The following is a 13,697-nucleotide window of genomic DNA, read 5'->3' on the forward strand; positions in this document are numbered from 1 at the left end:
TTTTTTGCCCTTTGTATGGAGAGATGGACCACCTAAGGCTAGGTGGTCTCTCTATCAAAGTTTGACCATAAGCTTGCAGTGGCCAGGGTAGGAGCTATAGATTTCTCCAGTCAGTTGACTGGAGAGATGTACCACCTGAGGCTAGGTGGTCTCTCTATTAAAGTTTGACCATAATCTGGCGGCTTGCTTGTAGTCAAATACATGTTATACAATCTGCAAACCACAAGCTGGCCCTGGATTAGTTTCCTATAATTTCAGAGTCAAAAGTGGAGGAGACTCATTGAAGCAACAAGTTTCAAACATCCCGTCCGTCAAGTGCATCCATCAAGGTATGCTTTCATTAATCTTTCCCAACCTTACTAGCTTCAGATTTGCACTTCATGTTGTGGGGGTGGAGTGGTAGCAGCCAGTGACTTGAGGATATGTGAACTCTTTAGGGGTAAGAATAGGTGACTGAGGGGAACCCCGACAACTGGTCTAGCCTCTTGATTCACATATCACCAAGTCGTGGGTGTTCCACTCCATCCTCATTCTATGTGGGTGATAATTCTGAAGCATTCCACGTGAGCTGACCTTTGTTTTATTCTTTCTGCAGCCAGGTTTCTGGGGTGAGATGTTATATCTCTCCGAGCAAGGTAACCCTGATCAATACTAACTTTTTACTTCTATTGAACCAATGGCTAGGCAGCAATCTGATGTCAAAGGGAAAAAGGAAGCTGTAAAGCGGGCTGCACATATGGCAGCTAGAGATGCTAAGTATAAACAGGAGAAGAAAAAGAGTTACATGACACGAATTGTGAAGCTGTGAGAATTCACACAAGAGAAACTGTCAGCTCTAGACTAAACATTAGAGGTGAACTATGCGTACAAAATGTATTTCTTAAAGTTTGAAAGGTGATTTCTAGACTAGTGAGGAATTAGTTTTCAATTCTTTGTAAGGTAAACTGTTTGAACCTACAATCGTTACTTGTAGTTGTCTACAGTGCGGAGGAAGAACCTCTGTCAGTGTATCAGTAAGTGCAGTCACTTATTAATCTGGCTAGGTAAACATGTACTAACATCTAAAATCTTTGAGTGACACTTTAGTGTTGGTTTGATAAGATAGAACCTTATCAAAAGAATATAAGGAACTTAAGGAGCTTCATTTGAATAACTTATGGTTAAACAATCTGTGGTATCCCAAGGGTAAAGAGCAAGATAACAAATGGAAGGAAAAGTGACTGTTTGATGACTGTGGTAAAGCTAAAGGAAATGACTACAAGTAGAGTTTTTTAAAGTATAACCAACAAGTTTTTGATCTGGGTAGATTTGTTCGGTTGATTCCATTTTTAACGTAAAAAGTAAAATGAAAATGGGTTAGAAGGTGATAAGTTATTCCGGTCAACCAGGCAAGCTGGCAAACACAAGTACAGAAGGAACGTCAGTAGGCAGAAATTTTTGTTTTTGCAATTAAACCTCAAGGTGAATGCTTGTCCTTGTCTGCTTCACAGGTACTTGTGCAGAGAATGAGGTGACAGATGATAGTGATGACAGCTGTAGCTTTTGATTTTCGCAGATTTTGTATGGTTGGCTTGGAAGCGATGGAAGCAATGATAGCAGTAGATTGAAATTGATGTGAATTTACAGTTACAGTTGACTTCTGGTAAAGAATCACTTTGGTGTTTGGTCGTTTTGCAAGTATGTGAATTTTGTAATGTTGAAACTTGATATTTGAAATTTTTGTGTATTTTTTGTGCCAAAGTGCCAACTCAGCGGTCAAATTTGAGGTTGTGGTTTGGAAACCGCTAAAAATTGGCAGAAAGTATGGTTTCATCCCAAATACGGGGGGTTTCAGACCAGTATTTGAGTTAAATCTGGTATTTAATCCAGTTTTGTCAGTTTCTGACCCGGGGATTCCAAAATTTTGATTTTTGAAATTTCAAGTTGTCACTTTGACACATGTCGCATTCCGTATCCCTATTCTCATCTTACATATTTCATCTTTTCGTTCCTCTTCTTTGCCTTTGTCATTTTCATTGAAATACCGGTCTCAAATACTTCAGCCATACCCTAAGTCCAACCACACAACATCACCCTTAACGTTTTGCCTTGATTCGATTCTAATCACATCATCTTCAACCACTTAACTTATAACAACCACACCGACCCAATGCCTAGAATATCCGCACGTCAGCATATCATCCGTGACTTGGCTGTGTTGGGAGCCCTTGTCTCTGCATCCGCCAACGACGCTCTGCTTCAGCCTCGACGCCAAAGGGAAATCACCTTCACCCTTGGTTCAAAATTGTACCGTCGGAATCAACAACTGGCGAAATGGTACAACATGTTGATGGGTGATGAGGCAGAGATTTCTGATGCTCTGGCCGCCGTCACCAGCCATTGGTACATTACAGCTTGTTGGAAGGAGCCTTACAGCAATCCGTTTGCAATCCACGACATGCTCCGATCTTGTGGAACCAAATTCAATCGAGCTATGCTGACTAGCTACAAAGGGTTTCAGGCGCTTTTACACCGGATTAGTGATCATCCGGTATTCATTTCAAGTAGCAATAATCGCCCGCCACCCACCAATCTGCAGCTAGCTTTGACACTTGAGCGACTGGGTTCACATGGGAATGCTGCATCACTTGGCAGATTTGCTTGTAACTACAAGATGGGCAAAGGTACTGTGGTTACTTGTACTTGCCGTGTAATTCGTGCAATCATTGATTTTGGCAAAAACTATATCAAATGGCCCAATCCTGAGTGTTGACAAGCGATTTTGTCTGTAATGGCAAAGGAAGGTTTCCCCGGCTGTGTTGGGTTTGTTGATGGGACCACATTTGCTATTTTTGAGCGCCCTGGAGAGGTCAGTGAAGTTCTCTTTGATTGTAAGAAGCGTTACTCAATCAATGCTCAAATCGTATGCGACTGTGACCAAAGGATCACTGCCATCTTCACGGGGTGGCCTGGGTCTTGCAGTGATGTCACAGTTTTTGGGAAGTCGGACCTGGTCAGGAATGCTCATAAGTATTTTTCCAAAGGTGAGGTTGATAAATCTTTCAAATTGGGGATCTTCTTGGTCAGGCTTTCAAAGAATCTTTTCATTCATTACAAATACATGTATAAAAAACGCGACTACAAGCAATGGAACTGAACAACAAATGAAACTAAACAACATCCAGTTGAGACGTATAATTGTATGGACGCAGCATGATTCCATTTTCTTCAATTTCAAAAGAATTGGGAGGCAAGAGTCGATACACACAAACACACACAACCAATTCAGGACAAACAATGATAAAATGAGGCTCAACTTTCCCAACCACACATTGGAGTAAAAAAAGGATGTAACAAAAATAACATGTCAACAACTCCAAGTCCTTGGGGTACAGATTGTTGATAGGATTCACATAGCATACACTTTTCCATTTTTGTTTTGGATCCTGATACTGGTAGATCTGCTGATCACACCATAGAGCATCTTGCCTTCAGACTTGTACCTTATACAGTTGTTTGGTTTGAGTACTGATAAAAGGAGTCTATTGGTTATCCGCCATGACACTTTTGGAACCACATATGGCTGTAAGACCAGGGAGTCTGGTGGATGTGGAATTTTGTGATAGTCTTGCAGTTGCTGATCTTGAACTCACAAATGCTTAAGTAAGAGTGTATAATCATCATCCTTCAGGCGGACCTAATAGCGGCTTTTGCTTGGGTCTTTTGGTTGAATTTATGGTTGTCCATTTGCCAAGGGTGCAACTATACTATACTATACTATACTTGACTATACTGGGTATAGTATATTTCAACTATACTATACCAAGTATAGTTCAAGTATAGTATAGTTGGAATATACTATACCCAGTATAGTATATTTCAACTATACTTCACTATACTTCACTATACTTCACTATACTTCACTATACTTCAGATACTTGACTATACTTTAGATACTTTGCTATACTGTATATACTACCTTATTTTGTCAATCATTTTTTCATTTTTTCATTATTTTTTGTATCATTGCATTGACTAGACAGTAGTTTATTGGATGGTTGTCTTTTACCGTGAATGATTCAAATTATTCAAAGAACCAACCAAGTCACTGAATTCACTGGTTCATTTTTGGCTTTGTCAAGAAATTGCTCAAAAGATCAAACATATGTGTATGATGTATTGGTGTATACTTGACTATTTATAGTGTATCATTGGTTTCTTTACTCATTTAGTTGAATTCTTTGTCTAGTAGTTTGTAGTTTACAACTTATGATTACACAATTTAAACACAGAACCACCACATAATTTACTTATGATTTCTTGCAGCTTCCTCCTCCGCTAAACACAGAGACATTGTTTCTCCAGCAAGCTCAAACTCTTCAGTTAATCTGACCATTTGAGCTGTCCAAAGACAGGTACTCACTGAGCGCTCAATGGTTCTGGGCAGAAGCCCACCTCGATTGCGGTCACAGACGTCAGCTGCAGTTGAAAAACTTTGTTCAACAGGGCAGGAAGTAGCACTTGTAGCAAGATAATCGCGTGCCAAACTTGCGAGTACCGGATATCTAGACTTATTCATCTTATCATGAGGATAATCAGATAAGCACATTAGACCAGGATTAAATCAATAAGGAACCGAACTTACATTCCACCATGTCAGAGCCTTCTTGGGATCAAGATCAACCTCCTTATCTGGGGCATCATCTGCTCAAAGCCATTGAGCAAGCTCGTCCGCAATTGGTTGTCTACCATCTTTGCACCTCAGATTGAAAATTTCATCATCAGAATCCTTGCTCTGTTCTTGTTGATCAAGCAATGTTTGCTCTTGAGGATTCTGAAGTGGAAGTGAAAGTTCTCTGCAAGAAAAATGGGTTTTGAGTAGCTGAGTTGCCATCTTGAACTCGGATGAATTTGAGCCGAATGCAGTCAAAAAGAAATGGGTTCGCCAACTTGGGTGTAAGATAGTCGCCATAACAATTGTTTCACACTCAAGTGCTTCATTAAAGTACTTCTCAACACTAGTCAGCATGGCAAGGTACATTGGATATAATGTGTCAGTGTGGTTGCTCTTTGAAATCTTCTTCTTAAGGTTCTTCTGAAGCTGATAATACTTTCGAAGTACCATGCATCCAGTTGGTCCATCACCTTCCATATCTTTAGTTAGGTCAGCATAAACCTAAAGGAAATATATCAGTATGGGTACAGATTGATTGAAAATTTGTAAAACTACTCACTTTGAGCTCAACATTAAGGGCTCAAACAAGCTTCCAATCATCTTGACTGAAAGTGATTTTCTTGAAGATACCACGCTGATGGTTCAAGATAGGGTCATGAATAGAGCTTTTGTGACCCCCGTTAGCGGTGGTATTGGTACACTGACTGTCCTGGGGGCGAGGTGCCTCTGATTGATCTTGCTTTAAAATTTCGTCAATCACCTACAACAAAAGGGGTCTATAATCAACCAAGGTGGGATATATTCAAAAGGAACAAAATAAGCTTACATCACGAGCCTCCCATGCACGCTGATGACTCTCCCACTTGATATTCCAACGAATACCGTAAGCAGCCAGTAGATCACGGACAGTCAATTTCATTGCCTTGGCAATTGATCGGAAGTATAGACGATTAGCTGCAGATCCTGTTATCTTGCGAAGTACAAAATCGAGCTAAGATCAAAGAGTGCATAGATAAGCTTTAGAACCTGATCAGATTTTGTGAATTCAAGAAAACTCTTACCTTCTTCAAGACACCATTCAATCTCTGTGCATGCGCTTGATCAGAAATAGTTAATTCATCTGCTTGAGCTTTTGCTTTCAGTCTAGCATCTTGTCTTGAATCTTGCCAAGCCTGAATATCAGGGATATTTGCATTGTTTTCAGAATCCTCTTCGGCATTGGCATTGGAATGAGAATCTTCTGGAGGGATCAATTCATCGTCATTCTCGGATAGACAGCCGTAATCTTCAAGCTCTAATTCAGGTTGATCGGCAATGTTGTTGAAAAAGGAAGGGTCAAGAGTTCCATTTAGCTCAAGCTCATCATGCTCAAGTTCAAGTTCAGTCGGATCTGGGTCAAGTTCAGTCAGATCTGCTGGAATTACAGGTGGGTTAGACTTGGCAGCTATGATTTCGTCCTCTGATTCCTCTGGAATGGTCTGTAAGTGATTGTTGAGTGGAAATTGTCCTTGGGCAAGATCTTGAACGCTTTTTCCAGTCCGACCTTGAATGCCAAGAGCTGCGAGGCCATTATTGACAACAAGTGCAAGTTTGTGCGCGAAGCACCGGACATGCATAGTGTTGGGATTCCAGGAATAATTCTTGTTTTCGCTCTCAGCAATTGATTCCAGAGATTTCTGCATTGCAGCTGCCATTGTATTGTTGTTAGACCCAGAATCAGTGGTCTGAGAAAGCATGTAGAAACAGTAACACATATATAATCAGATTTGGTAAAGGATTTAAAAAGACCTGGGGAAGAGAATTAATGTGGAAGACTTATCTGTGAATATAGGCCATTCTTCTGCAAAAAGTTAACCATTGGAGCAGAGAGCCATTCCCCTTTGTGATACCACAATATGAGCTTGAGACCAAGATGATGGGAGATATAAGTAAAATCCTCGCCAATGTATGAGACCAAATACCCCAGGAATGCGTATCGATTCCCTTTTGTGGTCCAGGCATCATGTTGCAGTTTAAACATGCTTGTGTTGTTCTGGTATGTGAAAGGGAGGAATGTTTGAGATTTTTGGCTGGAAATCAGAAAACACGGTAAACATACCTTTAATTGCCCAATAACTTTCTCACTGAGCACCAAGTATAGCCGATGGGCTTGAAGGGCTGCCCATTGTCGACCATAGAGATGAGCACTTGGATTTGAGTATCGGAACGAGGCTCAAAGTTCAGGATCTTCTATCCTTGACCAAGGTAATGCTCTTCGAAGCATCCAAAGTAGCACCATTTGATTCAATACTTGATTGTTGAATTTTGATTGACATTTTATCGCAGCTAAAGATGCTTCTGATATTGGTAAAAATCCACTATTGGTAGCATTCTTGATTTCACGAAGTTCGGCCACAGTGGAAGGAAGAGATAGGCCAGAATCTATTACCTCCTCGCGTTTATTACATGATGAATTACCCGACTTTGAACTCTGCTTTGATCCATCACGATGGGCCAGAAGATTCGAGTTTGATGAGACTGCACCCCGCACATCCTGATTGCACCATTTACAATGGTATAAAGTTGGTTCTGCATCTGGAGGCTATTTATTTCAGAGGTTGAGGTGATCAGCACGAGTTAGTAAGGCAAAGGTTGTATAGAAGATATGGCTCACATCCTCCTTTGGACGGATAGGCCCCTCAAAATAGTCCAAGATTGGTTCAGTCGCAAGTACTGTTGATTTTGACCTTCGTGGAGCATGTGATCGACAGTTTTCTGCTCCAGAATCTTGGGCCAAGTTGATCACTGTTTTATCAAGCTATTATTGAACTGTTCAGTATGAGTAACAAATTATAGTTGCGATAAAAGAGCCTACCTCAAGAGCTGTAGTTTGCGCAGGAGCTTGTCCAACAGTCTTCTTCTTACTTTGACCATTTTTCTTCGCTGCAGATTTCGCTGTCTTCTTTGGAGTTGATCTTGACTTTTTTGTCCTCTTTGCAGAAGGCTCAGCCGCAGAGGAGCAGTCTGACTGGGCAACTGATGACACTCTCTTGCTTCGACGAAGTGGCACAGGTGGTGGATTGTTCTCCAAACCCATATCTGTCTCTGGCAGATCTGACGCTTCGTTAGTCTCGCTGACATCTCTGGTATGGTTCGGCTGCCTCGATGGCCTCTGTGAAGTTTGGAGAGGGATCCCCGCGCGAGAAGCGGCAGATGGTCCCGATTGAGATTGTGATTGGTGTTGCTGTGACATTGGGAGGTGTCTGATAAGATCGAATATTGTTATTGATTCGAGTTGACCAATGCTAACAAATGATCATTGACAACACCAGTTTGTATAATCAAAATGTCACAAAGGTTTCGCTCTTGCACCAGTCAAGAAGCTGAAAACCTTTGCTTGCAGATAAGAGGAAGTTGGGCAGGATCAAAGCTTGAGTGTGTCAGGTGAGGAGCTGGTTGTTTAACTTGAATTAATTGAGCTGCAAATTGGATTGAGGAATTGACATCAATACAGAACATCAGTGAAATGATTGGAATTGAATGTTATTTCATAATAATAAGAGATCTTACAATATTTGAATGCTTAAACAGACTGCCGATCGATGTAGATTGAGGGTGTTTAGGTCGTTGTTTTATAAGTTTAAGTTTTTTAGTATCAACAGCTGCTTTTTGTTGTTTAAGTACCTTGAAGTGCGACTTGAGTGGATGGAGTTGTGGGATCTTGTTAAGGTTGAATAAGTGAGATGTGACGATAGACTTGTTGTTGCTGATGTTGTTGATAGTCGAGCTGGATCAATCGGTTGTGAGTGAGATATGAATCAGGTGTTGTTGACCAGCGACCTGATAAGTTAGATTCTTCCAATATTGGGAGTATAGGCAATACTCCCAAAGTATAGATTTAAAATCCGTTACTATACTGGCTACACATGTAGTATAGTACAAAGGACCAATACTATACTCATAGCCAGTATAGTACCGCAACCCGTTACAATACCCATCTATACCGATACGGGTATAGTATAGTTGCACTCTTGCATTTGCCACTGACTAAAACAAGTCATGATGGTACCATCCATTTGAGCTGATTTTGAAAGGTACAATCAGTATCACTGAACAATATGTAGATATATAACATACTTACATAGTTGTTTGTTTGTAGGAATCTTTTGTGATATAACTATCAACCATTCTCCAGCAAATTCAGCCACAAATATAAGGGGGCCCCAGCACCTGATTTGATCCGGTATATGAAGAGCATAATGATGATTTGGATGGTTGATGACATTTTTCAATATTTTTTTTGAGCTCTTCTTATATTGTCAATAAAACTTTTCAAACATTGATGCTTTGTATTTCAATACTTTCTTTTCACATACTGATAAGCATGAATCTCACTGAAAGGAAATGTTAGACTTGAATGGAAAGGTATAACATTACATTGAATCATTCTTACCTGAAAGGAAATGTTAGACTTGAATGGAAAGGTAAAGAAGAGAGAAACCAATCCAAAACAACAAATCAACTAACAGTATATATATGACTAATGACAATACAGTTATAAAGATAATGTTACATAGAATAATATTAGCATAAACTATGATTCAACAACACAACACTATCACATAGATGTCAATCATAACACCCCCCGTGCTAATAACCAGATTAATAAATACTTAATGATAATCTATGTTTGATTAGTAATAATTTTGATAAACCCTTTGTAAACATATCAGCCATCATATTCAACAAAGAGACATGAACCAATTTCACAATACCATCTTCAACACATTGCCGCACGAAATGATATCTAGTATGAATATGCTTGGTTCTTGAATGATGAGACGGATTTTGTGCCAAAGCTTCAGCTCCTTCGTTATCCACACACAACTTAAATTGCTTTTCTTTTGAAATATTAAGCTCATTCAACAAAGATACTAACCAACGCGCTTCCCTACATGAGTCACTCATCGCCATGTATTCTGATTCAGTACTGGACAGAGAAGTTGTCCTTTGCTTTCGAGACCTCCATGAGATCGGACCAATACCCAACTTAAAAACATAACCGGTTGTTGATCTTCTTTCATGAAGATCTTCAGCCCAATCAGCATCTGAATACGCAACTGGAATCAAATCACTACCTCCTAAGTTCAACTTCAAATCCTTCGTTCTACACAAATAACCTAACACTCGCAACGCTGAATTCCAATGTTCTGTTGATGGTCTTTTTAAGAACTGAGATAATCTATTAACCACAGACGCCACATCTGGCCGTGTGCATTGGGCAACCCACAACAAACCCCCTATTAAGCTCGAATACGGACACTCAGTCACCACATCATCATCAGTCGACGGTACTAACGTTTTGAAAGAGTCATCACTTGGCGATAATGAAAGCTTTAAGTCGAATTTTGAAAATTCTTTTTGTAAATTTGTAATATAATGTGATTGATCGACAGATATTTTGTTATCTTTTACTTTTGAAATGTTTAAGGATAAAAAATGAGAAAGTGGCTTGTCAGATGAGACTTCAAAACGTTTTCTGATTAGTTGTCGAAAATCTTTGATTTCTTCATCAGTTCCAGTAACTGCAATATCATCAACATGAGTAACAAGCATTGATTTAATATCACCATCTTCATTTTTCTTGTAATAAATTGACGGATCATGGACTGATCTAATAAATCCAATTGAAATTAAATATTCATGTAACTTGATGTTCCATTGCCTTGGTGACTGTTTCAAACCATAAAGTGATCTAAGAATTCTATATACCCAATCTGGATGTTCATCATCTACAAAACCTTCTGCTTGTTCCATATAGATCTCTTCATCAAGATCACCATTTAGAAATGCAGTTTTTATATCGACAGCAACACCCTTCCAACCATTCTTTGCCATTAATGATAGAAAGAGTCTGATGGATTCCTGACGAGAAGTCGGAGAGAAAACTTTGGAAAAGTCAACACCTTTGATTTGTGAAAACCCTAATGCTACGAGTCGTGCTTTGAGTTTGTCGACAGACATATCAACATTTCGTTTAGTTTTAAAAATCCATTTGCATCTGATAATTTTTCTTCTAGCAGGTCGTGGAACCAGTTTCCAGGTTTCTTTACCTACTAACGACTTCATCTCGGCTTCAGCTGCTAACTTCCAAAGATCCCAGTTAGCACTCTTCTTAGCCTTTTTAAAAGTCGCAGGATCTTTCTCTGACTCGACATATGCCGCTCGACCAAATTCACCATAGCGAACAGGTTGACGACGTGACCTGATTGGTCTTGAAACACCATCTTCTTGAATTGGAGAGACGATGATTTCAGGAGTCGAATTTGATTCAGATGAAAGAATGTTTGATGGAACGCTCGATTGTTCAGCGTCCAAAGTTGGCCATGGAAGCATTCTACTTACATTTGGCTCAGAAATTTCGCTGGATGGATGTGATTTTAATCCAGGAAAGATTTTATCGAGGAATATTAAAGAAGTAGCTTTTAAAGCATGCTTCTTTTCTATATCCCAAACTATAGCCCCTTTGTTATTATTTAAATATGAAAGGAAAATAGCACGACGTGCCCTTGGTTTCAACGTCGACTTTGGTTTTATAACATGAAACCATACTTCACATCCAAATGAATGGAACGTATGTTCTTGACGTTCATGAATACCCATAAGAGAAATCGGAGACTGAAATTTTTCATTTGTTCTTGTCGGCATGTTATTCAGCGTTTCAATTGCATATTCTAATGCATCACCCCAAAAGCTATCCGGCAACTTCGCTTCAATTAAACAACATCTAACCTTCTCCTTAACTGTTCTGTTACATCTCTCTGCAACACCGTTAAGCTGTGGCGAATCAGGCGGACCCGTTGTCTGAGTAATACCTCTTTCGGAACAGAATAAAGAAAATTCTTTGTTAATGTATTCAGTTCCATTGTCGGACCTCAATTCAGACACTTCACAATTTACTTTTGATTTCATTTCATTGTAAAATAATTTGAACTTTGACAAAACTTCATCTTTTGTTTTCATTAGATAAATTTTTGTAAATCTTGTATAATCGTCGATAAATGTTACAAAATATTTGAAGCCTTTTCTTGAAATAACAGAATACGAAGAGACATCAGAATGAATCACACTAAGAGGGCTCTTAGATCTCCATCCCGCCCGGCTAGACATGTTTCGCCGCCTCATTTTTCCTTGAATACAAATTTTACATGTTTGTAACTTTCGTAATTCAACTTCATCAACCTTTATGTTTAGCATTGAGAGTTTCTTTTTTAATGCTGCATAACCTGGATGATTAAATCTGAGGTGCCACAATTCTACATCAGCAGTTGAAGCTTTTGACGATTTGTCCTTGAAATTTGTTTGACGTACCTGTTGATCGAGGTAATATAAATTTCCTTCACGTTTTCCAGACCCGACAAGTTTACCAGAGACTTTACAATCTTTGATGAATGAAACTTTGGACGAATTAAAAACCGTGGAAATGTTCTTATCGGCGAGTTTTGAGACCGATAAAAGAGGTTCCGAAAGAGACGGTACATAAAGAGATTTTATGTCGTCAAAATCAGAGAAAGGTAAAGAAACTAATCCCTTCGATGTTGCTTTCACATTTGAACCATTTGCAAGACTGATTAATGTGTCGTCTGGCTTCAAGTTCGTCATGACATCAGAGTAAGGTGTCATCATCTGTGACGTTCCTGAATCAATCAACCAGCCTTTAGATTTTCCCGCAGACGCTTTGACAATAGCCGCCCCAGAAATTTCCGAATTTATATCAATTGAACCTTCTGAATCCGACGATGAATGTAGCGCAGCAGCAGCCTTTGCTTTAGCTGCTTTTGAACGACGAATCTGATTTTTAGATGGTTTGGACTTTGATATTTCAGCTGCCGACCTTTCCGCCTTCAATGCTTCATACTTGTTCAACTTCGACTTTAAAATCCTGCAGTCATCAATATTATGATTTCCTTTACCACAATGCGAACAGACGATTTCCTTTGACTTTTTGTTTTTAGCCGAAGAAATGACTTCTACATCGTCAGAGGAGATTGACCGGCGAGTAGCTTCTTCTCGTAAGACTTTTAGTACAGTTGTCGAAGTAAGATTATCACGTTGAAGTAACGGAGCCAACACTGGCTGCCAATCAGAAGTTAGTGACAAACTAATAGCAGTAGCGAAGACTGTGTCTGCAGTGAGTGGTCATTCAGCGGTAACCAATGCTTTGAAGCGTTGATAATCGGAGGACATCGCATCCAAGTGAGCAGTGATCGATGTATCACCCATCTTTGCCGTTACTAGTTTCTTCAACCAGTACATGATTGAACCAGACGAAGCATCTTGATGAGCATCTCGAAGAGCTATCCACTGGCTTCGTGGATCATCTTCATACGGTGAGAGATATTCGTAATTAGATGAATCAACATAGCGAAGAATTAATGCTGATACTTTGCATCTATCATGCTCTTCAGTCGCCGGTAAAGGATTCGGGAGATGTTCTTTAAGTACATATCCGTACGGTGAGCCTCGAATTATCGTACCCATCGCAAACTGCCATTGATGGTAGTTCGAAGATGGTCCTGGAGCTTCGAGTGATTTAACACCCGTAGCATCAAGCTTTTCGTGTGAATACGACACAACTGGCTTTAAATCTCGAGATGAGATCTCACGAGTAGATGACTCGCTTCGAGGATTCTTAAGACGTGATGAAGAACCCGGAGTAAGACCAGAAGACGAAGGCGGTAGTTTTTCACCGGTAGTTGATGTGGGATTAGCCATGACTAGATTCTGAAGTATCAAGAGTGGTGCGATATACAGAAGAATTAAGATGATTTCCAAATACTTTTATGTATGAAGTATAAGGTTTCGGAGGTTGATCGATCAATCGATATAGTTCTTTATCGTCTGTATGCAGACGGACCTTTCCTAAGGTTTCCTCAACGTATTCGAAGTTTTGATTTTACTTCTTCGAAGACGGTTTTTGAGAGATTTCTTCTTATAAAATCACCGAGATGGGCTCATAACCTGATAAGCATGAATCTCACTGAAAGGAAATGTTAGACTTGAA

At 39.6% G+C, this 13,697-nt stretch overlaps 1 protein-coding gene across 1 annotated transcript; it reads left to right on the plus strand.

Annotated features, from left to right (window-relative positions):
• Positions 1 to 10,940: 10,940 nt before the first annotated feature.
• Positions 10,941 to 13,421, plus strand: MELLADRAFT_112707 (uncharacterized protein; the record flags this gene model as incomplete). Its single annotated transcript, XM_007417209.1, has 2 exons — positions 10,941 to 11,213; positions 13,197 to 13,421. The coding sequence occupies 2 exons, from the start codon at positions 10,941 to 10,943 to the stop codon at positions 13,419 to 13,421; spliced, it is 498 nt and encodes a 165-aa protein (XP_007417271.1).
• Positions 13,422 to 13,697: the final 276 nt, after the last annotated feature.

Source organism: Melampsora larici-populina (assembly GCF_000204055.1).
Source record: "Melampsora larici-populina 98AG31 unplaced genomic scaffold MELLAscaffold_69, whole genome shotgun sequence".
Taxonomy (NCBI): Eukaryota; Fungi; Basidiomycota; class Pucciniomycetes; order Pucciniales; family Melampsoraceae; genus Melampsora; species Melampsora laricis-populina.